Source organism: Palaemon carinicauda, chromosome 29 (genome assembly GCF_036898095.1).
Source record: "Palaemon carinicauda isolate YSFRI2023 chromosome 29, ASM3689809v2, whole genome shotgun sequence".
Classification (NCBI taxonomy): Eukaryota; Metazoa; Arthropoda; class Malacostraca; order Decapoda; family Palaemonidae; genus Palaemon; species Palaemon carinicauda.
This window is the reverse complement of record NC_090753.1, coordinates 67,796,592-67,815,228: the sequence shown is the minus strand read 5'-3', so window position 1 is coordinate 67,815,228 and position 18,637 is coordinate 67,796,592. Positions and strand designations below refer to the sequence as shown.

At 41.3% G+C, this 18,637-nt stretch overlaps 1 protein-coding gene across 10 annotated transcripts in view; it reads right to left on the bottom strand.

Moving 5' to 3' along the window:
• Nucleotides 1-18,637, bottom strand: part of LOC137622214 (aftiphilin-like) — a 62,951-nt gene that overhangs the window by 38,546 nt on the left and 5,768 nt on the right. For 4 of the 10 annotated variants that reach the window (XM_068352684.1, XM_068352690.1, XM_068352685.1 and 1 more), the window contains exons 1-3: nucleotides 17,875-18,121; nucleotides 14,290-14,448; nucleotides 404-2,154 (exon numbers count right to left, since the gene is read on the bottom strand). In XM_068352684.1, coding sequence (XP_068208785.1) covers nucleotides 404-2,154; nucleotides 14,290-14,448; nucleotides 17,875-17,887 — 1,923 coding nt within the window. In that variant the 5' untranslated portion in view covers nucleotides 17,888-18,121. Of the gene's footprint in view, nucleotides 1-403; nucleotides 2,155-14,289; nucleotides 14,449-17,874; nucleotides 18,124-18,637 lie in introns of those variants that run through there. The other 6 variants (XM_068352689.1, XM_068352692.1, XM_068352693.1 and 3 more) reach the window with 4 other exon arrangements.

Genomic DNA, 18,637 nt, shown 5'->3' with positions numbered 1-18,637 from the left:
CAGTGAGAATACTAGATAGGAAATGCAGTGATAAGTAGCCCATGGGCTTTTATTGCCATATACCATCATATAATCTCAATATCCCAATACTGAAAGAAAATGGGAAATCTTTAATGTTAAGGTAGATGTCGACATCTAACCAGCTTTGAGAGGAAGCAATATGAACACCAGAGGAGTTTCATAGAAATAATTATGAATTATAGCAATAAGAGTCAGAATCCTATTAGAGGAAGCTTAATAATATAGTAAACAATGAATATGATAGAGCTTTCAAATTAAATATAAACAAAATGTCCAGATATTTATTCACTTTAATGAAGTTAATTGATATTGTATTGAAAATTACAGTGCAAAAGTATATTACTTCAACCAAAACTAACAATTACAGATCAAATGCTCTTACCTTTTTTAAAACCGGACTATCTTTAGTTGATGTAGAAGTCGCATGGTCCTGCCAAGGCATCCTGAAATCAGATTGGTTTTCCACATTCTGCTGACTAGTAAAATCTCCGAACTCGTCTTCATCCTCTTCAAAAGCACTTTCATTTGCCGCTTTCTTATCGAGTATCTGCCCCTCTTGAGATGAAAAGTTTGCAAAACCATCATTAGATTCAACCTGCGCAAAATCTCCAAACTCGGCATCTTCGTCTTCAGCCACGGCCGTGCCAAACTCCCCAAACTCTTGGTCATCGTCGTCGTTAAGTACTTGCGGGGCCATTTTTGTTCCGTCGTAGAATTCGCCAAAGTCATCGTCGGCCTCGGAAGACTCGTTCATACCAAACTTCCCACTCCTCACCTGCTCTCGAAGATCACCAAAGTCCAAGTCGTCATCGTCGTCATCGTCATCCTCAGCCTTTTTGAAATCTCTCGATGGCCAATCGCACTCAAATTCATCCCCGTTAGTATCCTTACTTAAAGTAAAGGAACCTTTTAAACCTTCCGTGTAATCTGTTCTAACATTATCTTTCTCACTATTTAGAGGACAGGCACTTACTTCATTAGGGTTACCTTTTGAAACATCATCAGATTCTAATTCACGCGAGTCATTGTCATCGTTATCTGTAATGCTCAGATTTTGTGCTAAACAGTCCTCATTGTTTCCAAGTCCGATAAACCCTCTATTATACTTATTTTCTACTTCCCCAGGAAGACTGAGTTCTGAAGATGTACCTCGACCTGTAAGTGGCCCCGAGGAAGCTAAGTTATGGAGAGAAGGATCTCTTTCAGAATCACTTTGACTGCCTTCATTGCATACTGTAATTTCTTTATCTTTGTTCAACTGACACTCTTTGGAGTCACTATCATCATCATTACAACCCACAGGATTTCTAGTTCTGTCATGTACCTCACTGTAACCGTCTACACTGTTTACCTCACAGGAATTCTGAGGGACACTTTCACCGTAAGTATGCGATTCACAAACTTCCTCTCTGGAAGTTTTGCGAGAAACCACAGGGCTTTCATTGCCTGGAAGCCCTACATCACATGTAAAATCTGGTTTATGTTCACTTACATCTGGAATTTGGGGTCTACAATCTTCTAAACTATTCTGACAAGGTGTTACATTTTCCTTAACAGTACCTACAACAGGAAATGAACTATCTTTGGAATTGCCAAATGTGCATGCAGTAAAATCTCCAAAGTCATCATCCTCCTCATCTTCCACAGGAGGAGAATTTGGTGATATCCTGGAGAACTCATCGTCAACAACTATGTTGTCTATGACGTGATCTAGGGGTGGTGGGGTTGCTATCATTGAAAAACTACTAACACTATGGTTAGGAGAACTATCTACAACTTTTGGCTCTAAATTACAATTTTGACTAGAGTCTATGTCACCAGTTTGAACCTCCTCGCTTGCTTTGTCATCGGCACCAAGTTCTGTTTTGCCACCAGCTGCAGTGGAGGTAAAAAAAGAGAAATCACCAAAGTCATCACCATCTTCATTAATTTCCAAGGAACTTGACACTTCCCCATTGATATCCTTAGCATATACTGTCACGTTATGATCAAAGCCTGGAGGTTGGGGCAACCCTCCAGCTATTGAGGTACCAATAGTACCATCAGGGTCTTTTAACGATAAAGCTACATTCTTTTCTCCTAGACACGTAGTGGGATTATGTTCCGGTGTGGGTGGAAGCTTGTCTGACAAACCTGGAAAATAAAAATTATATCCAGTAATCAAAACATTAAGAATGATTAAAGAGGTCAATATTTCAAATACCTATTTTTTTCTCTACTTGTGCAAAAAGACCTTTATTAGGCTCAGAGCTTGATACATAATGCAAAAAGACAGCTTGCTAATAACCCATTTTCATAATAAAGAACCAAAAATGTATTCATGTGAAGTAATACCCACTCCCTCTCTGTTCAATAGCTATTCAGACGGAAGAACGGCGGAACGGTTACATATTTTCCATCATAGCTGATAACATGAATAAAAAGTATTCTGTCTACAGTTATTGCCTCTGAATAGCAATTGAACATAAAGGCAGAGGGCTAAGTCAATCTCTAAAAGAAATTGGACTTAAGACATGTTTCTTACAATTGATACCTTAATCATTATGCACAATCCTGACCAAACATTTACAATGTAACATCAATTATTCGAGGAAAATGTTGTCTACCCATGAAGGCCAATATTAACCCTTTTACCCCTAGGCTATTTGGAAATTTCCAACCCTTAACCCCCAGGGGGTTATTTTTTCCCGGCACATTTTGCAGTATATTTTTTTTAAATTGCTCTAACAGCCTTAATTTTTGTCATAGAGAGGTCAGGTTGGTCTCATTCTCTTGTAAAATGCCTGAATTTTCTTAAAAAATTTACAAAAAATATGAAAAACAAATTTTTATAGCATTTTTTTTTGCAAGGACGTACCAGTACGTCAATGGGGCTAAAGGGATGGCTTTTTTGAAACGTACCAATACGTCCTTTGGGGGTAAAAGGGTTAACAACCTAAAATGAGAAAATATACAATACTGTCTAGCATCAGGAACACTGAAAAAGGTGACCTTTAATGTCAGCATCCCCATCTAACCTTTCCCTTGGACCACCTCTGAAGACCATCTGTAACATTATTCCTCCTGCTTGTGAGTTTCTATTTCTGTTCAAATGAAATAGGACTATTGATATATTGAAATTCCTCTTTCCAGTTAATGAAAGTCCCCTCAGTCTCTATCCTTTTGGTTACTTTTCTAGCTGGCACACAAGTAACAACCTAGCAAGACTTCAGCCACAAAACTTTTCCAATAGTAAAAGTGATAAGAAAGCACAGTAAGAAATCTTCAGCTGCTGAAATCACTGTCATCAACAGGTTTGACTGAATGATATATTGGAAAGCTTAACTGCTTTCATACTGACTAGCAAAGGTTTGATGTTTAATAATGGGTTTTTTATAAACTTTATTTTCTAAATAACTGGCATGGTCAAAGGCATTGAATCGTGAAATTTAAACAAACAGATTGAAGGATAACTTTCCAAAACAAGCATTTCAGAATGAACAGACAGTTGTCTAGAATGGTTATGAAAGGTTCATTAAAATGCTATTCTTCTGTGTAAGCTATTTCACTGGCATCTTGAGCAAACATCGTGATAGCATGATCAGTTAATCACTAAAAGGAGCAAGGTTTCTGTGAGTTTTAAAACTAGCCCTAATCTCTCACCTTCTAAAGTAACTCGGTAAGAAGTCACCTGCTACAATTGTTTCTAAATTGCCATACAGTATAGTATTGATGCAGATTTTCTTTCATAATATGTCACACTACTGCCAATGAAGATCATGTAGCCAGCAATATCCCCAAGCTGTGGAACACAACTTATCAGATACAACAAACACCTCGGTAAGGAGGTAGACGAACTAGACTAATTATGCAAACCAACTCTCTGTGCAACCTTGTCTTAAAGAAAAGAAAGACACAAAAGTACCTCCTCTTCGGGGAAAAATGTGCATACCATTATGCTGTCAGATGATAAAGGTGTGTCAACTTCTTTCCTCCAGGGTACAACTACTTACTGAACTTCACACTCTACTCCAAAAATGACAAACATGTCCTGCTTGTGAAATCAGCGTTAATGCTTGTGACCAACCAAAAGTTAAGCTACAATGCTATATGAAGAGGGGTCACATCTACCAACTCAGAGGAAGAAAAGGAAGTACCCTTTTCCCTGGGTCTCTCCTCCTCTCATAAACTCACAGACTGATGAGTGAACTTGAAAGGGAGTTATTACTCTCTCCTATATAAAATAAAATCATTTTCATGTCAAAAACATAAGCAGGAGCTTTCTATGACAGCTGAAACCAAGTGAATTGTATGAACCAGAGATAATTCAACTGCTTTGAAACACCCCCAAGCAAGTCTGTACCAAGGCAGCATAAATTATAATCTCAGCTCATAATGAGTAACCATAAAACTTCTCAACCAACAAAATCATGTTAGAAGGCACTAAAGTTGCCTCTCTCAAGCCATTGTACTCTTGAATGAGATAAATGACCTCTACAAATACACTTGCATGAGTTCTGATGGCCCAGACTCCAACACATCCTGTTCTTCAAGAGAAGGATCACCCACTGGAAGGGGGTGAAAACATAGCAGCCCACCATGGTGAAGGCTCCCACTCGCCCAGACATACATACACATACCAAGGCACTTCCCCCAATTTTGGGGGGTAGCCGACATCACACAAATGAAACAGAAAAGGGGACGTTTCCTCTCTACATTCCTCCTAGCCTGACAAGGGACTCAACCTAGTTCGGCTGATACTGCTAGGGGTGCCACAGCCCACCCTCCCCCATTGTCCACCACAGATGAAGCTTCATAACGCTGAATCCCTTACTGCTCCTACCTCCACGGTCTTCCAAGGCACCAGAGAAAGCAGCAGAAGGCACCGGAGAAAGCAGCAGAAGGCACCGGAGGAAGCAGCAGACATGCATGCTAAAAACCAAGTACAGACACAGGTAGATATGTATGCACGCTTGAGGAGCCAACAAATCATGAATGATCATAACCCATCAAACAATGTGTAATTTCCTAAGTTTTCATGAGACTTTCACTAATCCAAGGTAGGATTCCCAAATTACTCAAGAAAGGCACATCCCTCAGACATCCAAACCTCTGTCGTAATTTAGGGACCAGATGAAAATCAGGCGTGGACTCATCATCCATCAAGTAGGACTCTCACTTCGGAAGAACTCTGCAAGCGTAAAGGCGATCAATGTACGGGATGCTTAAAGCAGACCACCTCCCTCCTCACACGTAACCCAGAGAATCAAACAGGCAAGGGTATAAACAAAAGAAAAACAGGAAACAGGAGGGAAGGTACCACAGAGTCTTCATAGTCAAAGGGTGAGTGTTCCCACAAAATTAATCGCAGGAGATAACCCACTTTCGAAGGCAGACGGCTGCAGAGGACTGTTCCTGGTATCCTGATATCTACGTTTAAAGCCGACAGGGAAAACCTCACTCGTAGGAGATACTGGATAGTCCTCCAGCTGTGAAGTATAGCCTGATGGTACCTCAGAAGGTGCATCTGACAAGGAAGAGTAGACTATGAGGTTCTCTCTTTTGGGATTTCAATGAGCAAAGCACGCAAATCAAGACACCACACAGCTTTGGGATACCCGGGAGCCACTAGGATAATTCAGAGACCCAAAGAGATCAATACACAGTTGACCAATCAGAGAATCAGGCTGAATAAGGAAAAGGTGAACGCATCAAGTTCATACTATAGATGCTGATATTCAAAGAACTGTACAGTATCTTCAAACTCAACCCAAAGGTGGTGAAATGTATCCTTGAATAACAAGAGAACACAACCAGTAGCTTCCTGTTTAGTCATGTGGTAAAATCAATAACCAATGATTCCCACAGAGCTAAACACCTTTCCTTCCTGCAAGGATTATCAAGACCACTCTGTACCTAAAACTTACCGCTGCAATTGAGTTGATCCACTAGAATGCTCCTTGTGCCTGAAATGTTATTTTGATAATAAAATAAATTTTTGAATATACTTACCCGGTGATTATAATAGCTGCAACTCTGTTGCTCGACAGAAAACTCTACGGAAAAAATTCGCCAGCGATCGCTACACAGGTAGGGGGTGTACTTCAACAGCGCCATCTGTCGTCCAGATACCCAGTACTCATTGTAAACAAAGAACTCAATTTTCTCCTCGGTCCACTGCGTCTCTATTGGGGAGGAAGGGAGGGTCCTTTAATTTATAATCACCGGGTAAGTATATTCAAAAATTTATTTTATTATCAAAATAACATTTTTCAATATTTAACTTAGCCGGTGATTATAATAGCTGATTCACACCCAGGGGGGTGGGTAGAGACCAGCAAATTATGTTCACATCATTATGAGCTAAGAATTTTTTATTTCATTTTAGAAGTTATCAAAATAACAAAAACAAAATAAATAGGTACCTGGTAAGGAAGTCGACTTGAACAATTACTCTGCCTTTTTAAGTACGTCTTCCTTACGGAGCCTCACGATCCTCTTAGGATGCTGAGCGACCCCTAGGATCTGAAGTATCAAGGGTTGCAACCCATACAACAGGACCTCATCAAAACCTCTAATCTAGGCGCTTCTCAAGAAAAGAATTTGACCACCCGCCAAATCAACCAGGATGCGAAAGGCTTCTTAGCCTTCCGGACAACCCAAAAAACAACAATAAAAACATTTCAAGAGAAAGATTAAAAAGGTTATGGAATTAGGGAATTGTAGTGGTTGAGCCCTCACCCACTACTGCACTCGCTGCTACGAATGGTCCCAGTGTGTAGCAGTCCTCGTAAAGAGACTGGACATCCTTAAGATAAAAAGACGCGAACACTGACTTGCTTCTCCAATAGGTTGCGTCCATTATACTTCGCAGGGATCTATTTTGTTTAAAGGCCACGGAAGTTGCGACAGCTCTAACTTCATGTGTCCTTACCTTCAGCCAAGCTTGGTCTTCCTCACTCAGATGTGAATGAGCTTCTCGTATTAACAGTCTGATAAAATAGGATAAAGCATTCTTTGACATAGGCAAAGATGGTTTCTTAACTGAACACCATAAAGCTTCTGACTGTCCTCGTAAAGGTTTAGTTCGTCTTAAATAGAACTTAAGAGCTCTCACAGGGCATAAGACTCTTTCTAGTTCATTTCCAACCATATTCGATAGGCTTGGAATATCGAACGATTTCGGCCAAGGACGAGAAGGTAGCTCGTTTTTGGCTAGAAAACCAAGTTGTAGAGAACATGTAGCCGTTTCAGATGAAAATCCGATGTTCCTGCTGAAGGCGTGAATCTCACAGACTCTTTTAGCTGTGGCTAAGCAAACTAGGAAAAGAGTCTTTAAGGTGAGATCTTTAAGGGAGGCTGATTGTAGCGGCTCGAACCTTTCTGACATGAGGAATCTTAGTACCACGTCTAAATTCCAACCAGGTGTAGCCAAACGACGCTCCTTCGTGGTCTCAAAAGACTTAAGGAGGTCCTGTAGATCTTTATTGTTGGAAAGATCTAAGCCTCTGTGACGGAAGACTGATGCCAACATGCTTCTGTAACCCTTGATAGTGGTAGCTGAAAGAGATCGCTCTTTCCTCAGGTATAAAAGGAAGTCAGCTATTTGAGTTACAGAGGTACTGGTCGAGGATACAGATACTGACTTGCACCAGTTTCGGAAGACTTCCCACTTCGATTGGTAGACTCTAAGGGTGGATGTCCTCCTTGCTCTAGCAATCGCCCTGGCTGCCTCCTTCGAAAAGCCTCTAGCTCTCGAGAGTCTTTCGATAGTCTGAAGGCAGTCAGACGAAGAGCGTGGAGGCCTTGGTGTACCTTCTTTACGTGTGGCTGACGTAGAAGGTCCACCCTTAGAGGAAGAGTTCTGGGAACGTCCACTAGCCATCGAAGTACCTCGGTGAACCATTCTCTCGCGGGCCAGAGGGGAGCAACTAACGTCAACCTTGTCCCTTCGTGAGAGGCGAACTTCTGCAGTACCTTGTTGACAATCTTGAACGGAGGGAATGCATATAGGTCTAGATGTGACCAATCTAGGAGAAAGGCATCTATATGAACTGCTGCTGGGTCCGGGATTGGTGAGCAATATATTGGGAGCCTCTTGGTCATCGAGGTTGCGAAGAGATCTATGGTTGGCTGGCCCCATGTGGCCCAAAGTCTCTTGCACACATCCTTGTGGAGGGTCCATTCTGTTGGAATGATTTGTCCCTTCCGACTGAGACAATCTGCCATGACATTCAAGTTGCCTTGGATGAACCTCGTTACTAGCGAAATGTTTTGACCTTTTGACCAGGTGAGGAGGTCCCTTGCGATCTCGTACAACGTCATAGAGTGGGTCCCTCCTTGCTTGGAGATGTACGCCAAAGCCGTGGTGTTGTCCGAGTTCACCTCCACCACTTTGCCTTGAAGGAGAGACTTGAAGCTTTTCAAGGCCAGATGAACTGCCAGTAGCTCCTTGCAGTTGATATGCATTGTCCTTTGACTCGAGTTCCAAATTCCCGAGCATTCCCGACCGTCTAATGTCGCGCCCCAGCCTATGTCCGATGCGTCCGAGAAGAGAACGTGGTTGGGAGTCTGAACAGCCAGGGGCAGACCCTCTCTGAGGCTGATACTGTCCTTCCACCATGTCAGGCAAGACTTCATCTTCTCGGAAATGGGGATCGAGACCGCTTCTAGCGTCTTGTCCTTTTTCCAGTAAAAAGCTAGGTGATATTGAAGAGGACGGAGGTGTACTGTAGTCTTCCTAACGACACGAACTGTTCCAGGGATGATAGGGTCCCTATCAGACTCATCCACTGCCTGACTGAACATCGTTCCTTCTTCAGCATGTTCTGGATGCATAACTGGGCTTGGCTTGTTCTGGGGGCCGACGGAAAAGCCCGAAAAGCTAGACTGTGAATCTCCATCCCTAAATACACAATAGTTTGGGATGGGACCACTTGAGACTTTTCCAAATTGACAAGGAGACCCAATTCCTTGGTCAGATCTAGAGTCCACTTTAGATCCTTCAGACAGCGACGACTGGAAGAAGCTCTTAGAAGCCAGTCGTCCAAATAGAGGGAGGCTCGGATGTCCGCTAAATGAAGGAATTTGGCTACATTCCTCATCAGCCTCGTAAACACAAGAGGAGCTGTGCTTAGGCCAAAGCACAGGGCTTGAAACTGGTAGACAACCTTTTCGTAAACAAATCTCAGAAAAGGTTGGGAGTCTGGGTGGATGGGGACGTGAAAGTATGCGTCCCTTAGGTCTAAAGAGACCATCCAGTCTTCCCTTCTGACCGCTGCTAGAACGGACTTTGTGGTCTCCATGGAGAACGTCTGCTTTGTGACAAAGACATTCAGCGCACTGACGTCTAGCACCGGCCTCCACCCTCCTGTCTTCTTTGCCACTAAGAAGAGACGGTTGTAGAAGCCCGGGGTTTGATGGTCCAGGACTTTGACTACCGCTCCCTTTTCTAGTAAGAGAGACACTTCCTGTTTCAATGCTCGTCTCTTGTCTTCCTCTCTGTACCTGGGAGAGAGATCGATGGGAGACGTTGCTAGAGGGGGTTTTCGTACAAACGGGATCTTGTACCCCTCTCTGAGCAACTTCACAGATTGTGCATCTGCGCCTCTCTTCTCCCAGGTCTGCCAGAAGTTCTTGAGTCTGGCTCCCACTGCTGTCTGAAGAAGCTGGCAGTCAGACTCTGCCTTTAAAGGACTTGGTTCCTTTCTTCTTTCCACGTCTCCCTTCGGCACGAGCACCTCCTCTGCTGGAGGCTCTGCCACGAAAGGGCGGAATAAATCGGGACGCTGGAGTGTCCATCCTTGGTCTAGCTGACAAGGTAGGCAAAGGGGTGGCTTTGCGAGCAGAGGACGCAACCAGATCGTGAGTATCCTTCTGTATCAAAGAAGCAGCAATCTCCTTAATCAGGTCCTCTAGAAAGAGGCACTTGGAAAGAGGAGCAAACAGAAGTTCGGATCTTTGGCAAGGTGTAACTCCAGCTGACAGGAAAGAGCAAAGGTTCTCACGCTTCTTGAGGACTCCGGACACGAAAGATGCAGCAAGCTCATTAGATCCGTCACGTACGGCCTTGTCCATGCAGGACATGATGAGCAAGGAAGTCTCCTTCTCTGTCGGAGAGATCTTTCTGCTTAGAGCTCCCAGACACCAGTCTAAAAAGTTGAAGACCTCGAAGGCTCTAAATATCCCTTTCAAAAGGTGGTCCAGGTCCGAAGATGACCAACATATCTTTGAGCGTCTCATGGCTAGCCGGCGGGGAGAGTCTACAAGACTTGAGAAGTCGCCCTGGGCAGAGGCAGGAACTCCCAAGCCGAGAACTTCTCCCGTGGCATACCAGACGCTCGATCTAGAAGAGAGTCTAGCAGGGGGAAACGTAAAGGCTGTCTTCCCTAGACTCTTTTTGGACTGCATCCATTCTCCTATCACTCGTAAAGCTCTCTTGGACGAGCGTGCGAGGACGAGTCTAGTAAAGGCAGGCGTGGATGACGGCATACCTAAAACCAACTCTGACGGAGGAGAGCGCGGAGCCACAGACACAAACTGGTCCGGGAACATCTCTTTGAACAGAGCTAAAACCTTCCTAAAGTCCAAAGAGGGTTGCGTAGACTTAGGCTCGTCAAGATCTGAATGTGGTTCATCTACGTGTGCAGCACCATCATCATCAGAAAGTCCCTCATCCGAGTATTGAGGAGGAAGCGGCAATGGAGTAGGTAACGGCTGGTTAGCTGAGTCCGGTCGCACGGGTGCATGCGTGACTGAGCCGGACGCAACGTCATGGAACTGTTGCCCAGTCTGTGAGCTGGCAACAACCATAGCAGCGCGGGGACGCACAGCGTCTACTCCAGACTGTCTAGCCTGATGTGGGTGAGCAGTGGCAACCACACTGGGGTGCGGAGGTTGACGCACCGCGTCAAAACAAAACAACTCTGACGGTTGTTGTACCTCACGAACGTCAACGGAAGGCTCCGTGCGTCGCTGAACGTCAACATGCGGCTGGCAGGGCACACTGGAACGCATGGGTGGCGGAACTCTCTCAACTGGAGTGCGCAAGAAGGTCGCGTCAGCGTCCACAGGACGCACAACCGAGCGTGTGGGTGGTTGTAGGCAAGAGGCTGTACTAGCTGGTGCAGCAGCAACCTTCTCCGCACGCAAGTCCTGCATCAGAGACGTTAATTGGGACTGCATGCTCTGCAGCAAAGACCACTTAGGGTCTGCAGGAGCAGGTGCGGCGACAGACGGTGTAACTGTCTGAGGCGGTACCGCTTTGCCTCTCTTAGGAGGTGAGCAGTCATCGGAAGACTGCAGCGAGTCCGAACTGACCCAGTGGCTACAGCTGGGCCGTTGGACTTGCGCGGAAGGGACCGACTTGTGCTTTAATGGTCGTGAGACCTTGGTCCATTGTTTCTTGCGAGAAACACCTTCCGAAGACGAGGAATAAATGGGCTCTCTCGTCTTTGTGAGGCAGGGGCGATCTTGGGAAGATGCGCCTGATACCACGGAGGGAACGTCTGTTCGCTGATTAAAGCCTCTCGAACCCATTGGTCGTACGACATTGCTTCTCCCTTGGACTTGGGAGCTTGCAAGAGGTCCCGGACTAGGAGGACGACAGGCACGAACAGACGAACCCTCAAGCGCAACACTATCCACAACACTATCACTCACTTTAACACTTCCCACTGCACTTTTACACTTCAGCTCCTTGACATCCGCCATGAGCTGGTTACGGTCACTAGCCAGGGACTCAACTCTCTCACCCAGAGCTTGGATGGCACGCATCATATCAGCCATCGAAGGTTCCTGAGTGCCAGAAGGGGGATTAAGAGCAACCACTACAGGGGAAGGAATAGGTTGTGGGGCATGAGGAGAGGAAATGTCAATAGAACGAGAGGAACTTCTCCTAACTCTATCTCTCTCTAGCCTACGTGTATACTTTTGGAATTTGATAAAATCGAATTCCGAAAGCCCAACGCACACCTCACATCGATCTTCCAATTGACAGGTTTTATCCCGACAATTGGAACAAACAGTGTGAGGATCGATAGAGGCCTTCGGAAGACGCATTGAACAGTCCCTAGCATTACACTTCCTAAATTTTGGGACTTGTGAAGGGTCAGCCATTTTGAATTGGTCAAAGGGGAATTCAAAAACTATCCAAAGTCATCAACAAATAATCCGTAATCAAAAAAAGAATGCAAGGATTTTTGAAGAGAAAGCCTGCACAGCGAAAGCTCAAAACTAGAATAGTGTACTTCACCAAATAGTTGTGAAAACCAATCCAGTTAGCAACAGCGAATTAGTAGGTCTTGCCGGTAGCACGACAGAGAGAAAATTGAGTTCTTTGTTTACAATGAGTACTGGGTATCTGGACGACAGATGGCGCTGTTGAAGTACACCCCCTACCTGTGTAGCGATCGCTGGCGAATTTTTTCCGTAGAGTTTTCTGTCGAGCAACAGAGTTGCAGCTATTATAATCACCGGCTAAGTTAAATATTGAAAAATGTTATTTACTATCAAACCTTCTGAAAGGACGGCCTACCATTCTGAAGATTTTATAGAAAGATGCACTTGCTTCGTCAATTGGTAAAAGATAAGAGAGAGAGAATTGAATGACCCCTCCCCCATTCTTGGGACACTTGCTAGTGATTCCTAAACATTGCTTTGCTGATATAATTCACCCTATGTCCATATAACTGCAGACTAGGTCTTCCATGTACTCGCCCCATTGTTTGATGGTTATGAGAATATCAGTATCTCTAGAAGTGGAGTTCAACAGCACTCCCTCCGGTGAGGTCTTGGTTGTGTATCCACCAATTAAGATTGTCCCGCACCTTCTGATCCACCCAAAATAGAATGGGGAAGGGGGCAGCCTCCGCAACTAACCAGTGTTGCCCCAGACACCACTGAAGCGATCTACAATGGGGCATGGGTGTCTACAGACGACAGATGTCCGAGGAGAATTTACCATTGATAGCAATAAGGAACGCTTGTACTATAGTCCATTTCTTTTAGCGGTGCCCTTTTAGCTCGGAAAAGTTTCCTGATCGCTGATTGGTTGGACAAGATAATTCCAGCCAATCAGTGACCAGGAAACTTTTACGAGCTAAAAGGGCACCGTTGCGAGTCAGTACAAATGAAATGGACTATACTTCCTGAGCTTGCCAAGACCACTCTCAAGGAAAGACTTGCTCCTGCCAGATCAATCAGCATGGCCACGTAGATTGTTCTCTGCTCAGATGGGAGACTTGTGATCTAGTTTATCCTGATCCCCAGATTGCAACAAAATGCAAGGAAGCAGTCTCATTCCTGAAGGATCAGTTAATTGTCAAAATACCTCTAGAAGAGGAATACTTGAATGAAAAAAAGATGGACATGCCAAGATGATACGCAGGGTGTTGAACGGATACACAACTTTCTTGAGGATATTCTTGAGATACTTTTGAAAAAATTGATGGAAGAGTAACTGGAAATAGGGATCCTTCAAATAAACCAAAATCATGAAGTCTCCTTTTTTTACGATTGCCAAAAAGACTAAAACTTTCAACAATCCAGGAATACAAGTCTGGAATGAAATTGGAGCAGGAGAGAGGGAACCACCATTCTAGGAAGGGAAAAGAGTAACGGTTTGTAAGGACACTCGTTACCCGAAGCTCAGCCACACAAGAATGACCACTATAAAGAGAAGAGAGAGAGTAAGGATCAACCGACATGTCACATATGAATTGCCCACACTCCATACTTTCTAAAATGTGTCCTATTCATGCTTCACAATCTGAATCATGGCCGAATGTAATATCGAAGTACAAATCCAAAACACAAGAAGAGTCCACAACCCTACAATGCCATGGGGAAGATCAAACACCAAAAAAGAAGAGGTAATGAAAAGCAGCATGAACACATTTATTCCCTCTGCATCCAAAGATAAAAGGGGACAGTCTCAGTCAAGGCATGTAGGCAGGAGGATGGCCTCATCTATCTGTCATTATCTAATTAACTTGTCAATGATTCAATGGACGAAAGATTTGTGTTTGTGAAGTAACAAATAGGGTATTTATGCATACTGTATGTGATTTACCGATTGTATGGATAACCTACATTACATACCAAGCACAAAGTAACTACATAGCTCATTGTACTAATCAATCATTACAGTACAATAAAGATAAATTTCAGATTCTTACTCTATGACAAAATTACAAAGTTTTGGCTATCATTTCCAAGCACATTAATCTTGACGGCCATACCTTAACCATTAACATAATAGAGTTCTCAAGAACATATATTTCACCATACCTGTGATATCAAAGGTATTATGTGTAGCAAAAGTCCCAAATTCCTCATCTTCGTCATCATCTCCTGGGCAGGCGACACTCGGAAGAGAGTCCAAAGGGGGCGGAGAAGATGACACCCTTGGCGGAATCATCTGAAAGGCCATCTCATTCTCCCAAAAACCTGGAGAAGATACCACAACTGTATTAAATATACAAGCACTGTATATCAAAATAAATATATAAATAATACATACAAAACTGAAGCTAGTACACTACAGTATTACCGCACTTAAGTCAGTTCGACATATGTCAATTCTAATATGTTGCTCATTCTTAAGTATTAAATAAAAAAGGAAGTTCAACACTACGTCGTTTTTCCCGACCTTACGTCAGTTTCTATATCATAAAATAATGATTAGGAGCTGCACTGTATACAGTACAGTAGTACTGTACTAAACGTGGAAGCTTATTAACTTTAAAAAAAATCACAGCAAGTTATATTGTATGTACATTATCGTGTTCACTTTGTATAGGCCTATGGGGAACATATAATTCACTCTATAGGTCGAAAATCAAACCTACGTCAAGAATTGTCTATCAAAACCAATTAATGACATACAGCAGGGTATTACCATACAGTATTACATTCCTCATCCAAAAAAGACCATAGCACTTCTACTGTGAAGTATTTCTATGGCATGCATTTTTCCAAATTAACTAATAAAGGATAATAACAGATTTTGTCTTTTTCAGCTTCCCTATATTCTTTATATACCCTTTTGTTCAATCAACATACATTCACGTTCTCCTTTGCTTCTGATTATTATGCTGCTTTTTTTTCATTCACACTTTTTCTTTATCATAAGGCAGTCCACACAATACATATGGGCAAATTCTAATAAACCATACTCTTTTAATCCTTTCCTAATCTACAGCTCTAAATATAACTAACAAGTTCCGACTACAGTATCACCTTACCTGTCTCCCTAGTTACACTTGAAATGTTTGTCTATAATCTATCTATATAATCTTAATTAAATGGGACATGAGTATTAAGTACATCAACTCAAAATATGCAAATTTCTTTTACATTACACCTACTAAAATAAATGTCTTTCCAAAATACTATATTAATTATAGTACATATTTTTCTATCACCAATGTTTTTCTTAACACTTTTACCCCCAGGCTATTTGGAACTTTCCAACCCTTAACCCCCAGGGGGTTATTTTTTTTCAAGCACATTTTGCAGTACTTTTTTTTTTTTTTAATTGCTCTAACAGCCTTAATTTTCGTTATAGAGAGGTCAGGTTGGTCTCATTCTCTTGGAAAATGCCTGAAGTTTCTCAAAATATTACAAAAAATATGCAAAAAAAAAAAAGGTAAATAGCATTTTTTTGCAAGGACGTACCGGTACATCCATGGGAGTAAAGGGATGAGTTTTGTGAAACGTACCAGTACGTCCTTTGGGGGTAAAAGGGTTAAAAGGAAACACCCATGACTTATAATATATATGCCAAATTCAAATAAAAAAAAAAAACAAACAGATGATTTCAAAATATTTCTATCATGAACTATTGTATACTGAATACAACCACAAAACCCATCCCTTTACCCCCATGGACGTACCGGTACGTCCTTGCAAAAAAATGCTATAAAAAATTTTTTTTTTTCATATTTTTTTTAATTTTTTGAGAAAATTCAGGCATTTTCCAAGAGAATGAGACCAACCTGACCTCTCTATGACAAAAATTAAGGCTGTTAGAGCTATTTAAAAAAAATATACTGCAAAATGTGCTGGGAAAAAAAAACCCCCATGGGTGTTAAGGGTTGGAAATTTCCAAATACCCTGGGGGTAAAAGGGTTAATGTAAAGTAGAATGTTTTAAACCTATTATCATCACTGTTCAAGAATGTGAAGTCAATTCTAGACTTTCAATATGGCTATCCCAAAACGAATTATTAAATAACAGTATCGTTACACTTTGAAAATAAAGGAGCCTTTCTCTACGTTGAAGAGGCTTTTTTCCGAGATAAGGATAGGATCAGCCAATTGTCTAAGTATCAAAAGAAACATGTTACGCTGGCATAAGCCCAAGCTGACACGAGAATGAACACCCACGTGAACACTTAGGAGGACTTAGCCAGTTCAAAGCATAAGACCTTGAAATGGAAAACTTTACCATCGAGGTAGTTCTCTGATAACTCACGAGTCACAATTATCCAAAGAACAAGCGTAAGTTCCGATTGTGTGACTTCTACACACGTTATTTTTTATCATGTGGTTCTTCATTATTATTATTATTATTATTATTATTATTACTTGCTAAGCTACAACCCTAGTTGGAAAAGCAGGGAAACAAGAAAAAATAAAATATTTTAAGAACAGTAACACTGAAATAAATATTTCCTATTTATACTATAAAATTTTTAACGAAACAAGAGGAAGAGAAATCAAATAGAATAGTGTGCCCGAGTGTACCCTCAAGCAAGAGAACAATAACCCACTAGATCATGATAGACCATGGTACTGAGGCTCATGGTAGTCGACCCACCACAACTCAAAAACTATGAAATTCGGCCAAAAATAATTATCTAAAACATTCAAAACACCACAAAATACATAAACAAATAGTCTTACTTTCTTCAAAAACATTTATTGCACTGTTCTATTTAACTGAAAGGTATATTTACCAAAGTTAGTTATACAATAGTAGCCTATTAAAGCAATTACAGACATGCCCTACTATTCTGTAGTCAGTGCAGCCCCTTATTACGAACTAACCTACATTAAGCTAAAACCTGCAGAAGAACTAGCCTTAACTAACCCATCATAGGAGAACCTATGTATTCAAGCCTCGGTTTTATTATAGTTAAAAGGCAGAAAATACTTTTCTACCAAAACACAGGTGTTTCCTGAAGAAAAACGTCCGTTTTTTCGAAAATGACACTCATTTTCACTGTAAATAAAAACTTTATTACATAAGAAATAATAATCAATGGGGTTAGCGTGCCGAGCTCAGTATATACCGTTTGCCAGTACATAGGAACTTGATGTTTTTCTTTTTCCGCAACCGCACGGCAGAGTAAAAACCATTAGCTTTCTAAAAACATCGGTATTCCATTCTTACACGGTCTAACAGGTTTTTGGTTTATTGGCTGTTGAAATGAAGGTCAAATTCAGTGAAATAACATTATTCACTACAGGAAAAACTATTTTCTCTATTCAATACATTATTCCGTCCGTAACTATAATTATACCCAAGCCCCACCCATTAAGGCAATATCATCGGTCACAATGATAAATGTGAGGAATGCCACATTAATGTTCTTATTGTGGTATTTTTGTTATTTTTGTTCTGAATTCTATTAGAAAACTAAAATTACTTTGCATTGACCTATCATAATATTGACCTAATATTGACCTACGATTCAGCCTAGCCTAAGTTTCGGCCAAGGTCAATTTGACCAGACAACAAACTATTTCCGTATAGCCGGCACGTCACTAATATAAGAATTAAACTATAATAACTAAAATACCAAAATATCATTAATTTCATAATAAATTTAATTTCAAAATAAGCTAATTAACGTTTACCTTCGCCTACCTGATTGTCTCATTAAGATAAAAGCCTCCACTTAACTCACCGCTACTTTCAATTCACCGGAGATTTGAGAGCGTGCCACTTAAATGATACTTACATAAGTGTAAGTCATAACTTATAAAAGTCAAAATAAAGTATAAAGGGTATCCCACATGATCGTACAGTCACAATGTTAATATTTTGACAGCTGACGAGACATCTTCCTTCGTCGCCCAGCTGTTTTCACTCGTGTTCCATTCCTTAGTTTATCTGTCCAGCGGTGTTGCCAGATAGTTAGTATCTAGAAATTTTATTTATTAATAGTATTATTACATCAAAAATATATTTAGGACATTCTATAATATATTTTTAATAAGAATTGATAAAGATTTTACAATTTAACTATCCGTATATGTTATTTTTACCCGTGTTCCATTCCTCGGTTTATCTGTCCAGCGGTGTTGCCAGATAGTATCTAGAAATTTTATTTATTAACATTATTATTACATCAAAAATATATGTACGACATTCTATAATATATTTATAATAAGAATTGATAAAGATTTTACAATTTAACTATCCGTATATGTTAATTTTACCCGTGTTCCATTCCTCGGTTTATCTGTCCAGCGGTGTTGCCAGATAGTTAGTATCTAGAAATTTTATTTATTAATATTATTATTACATCAAAAATATATTTAGGACATTCTATAATATATTTTTAATAAGAATTGATAAAGATTTTACAATTTAACTATCCGTATATGTTAATTTTACCCGTGTTCCA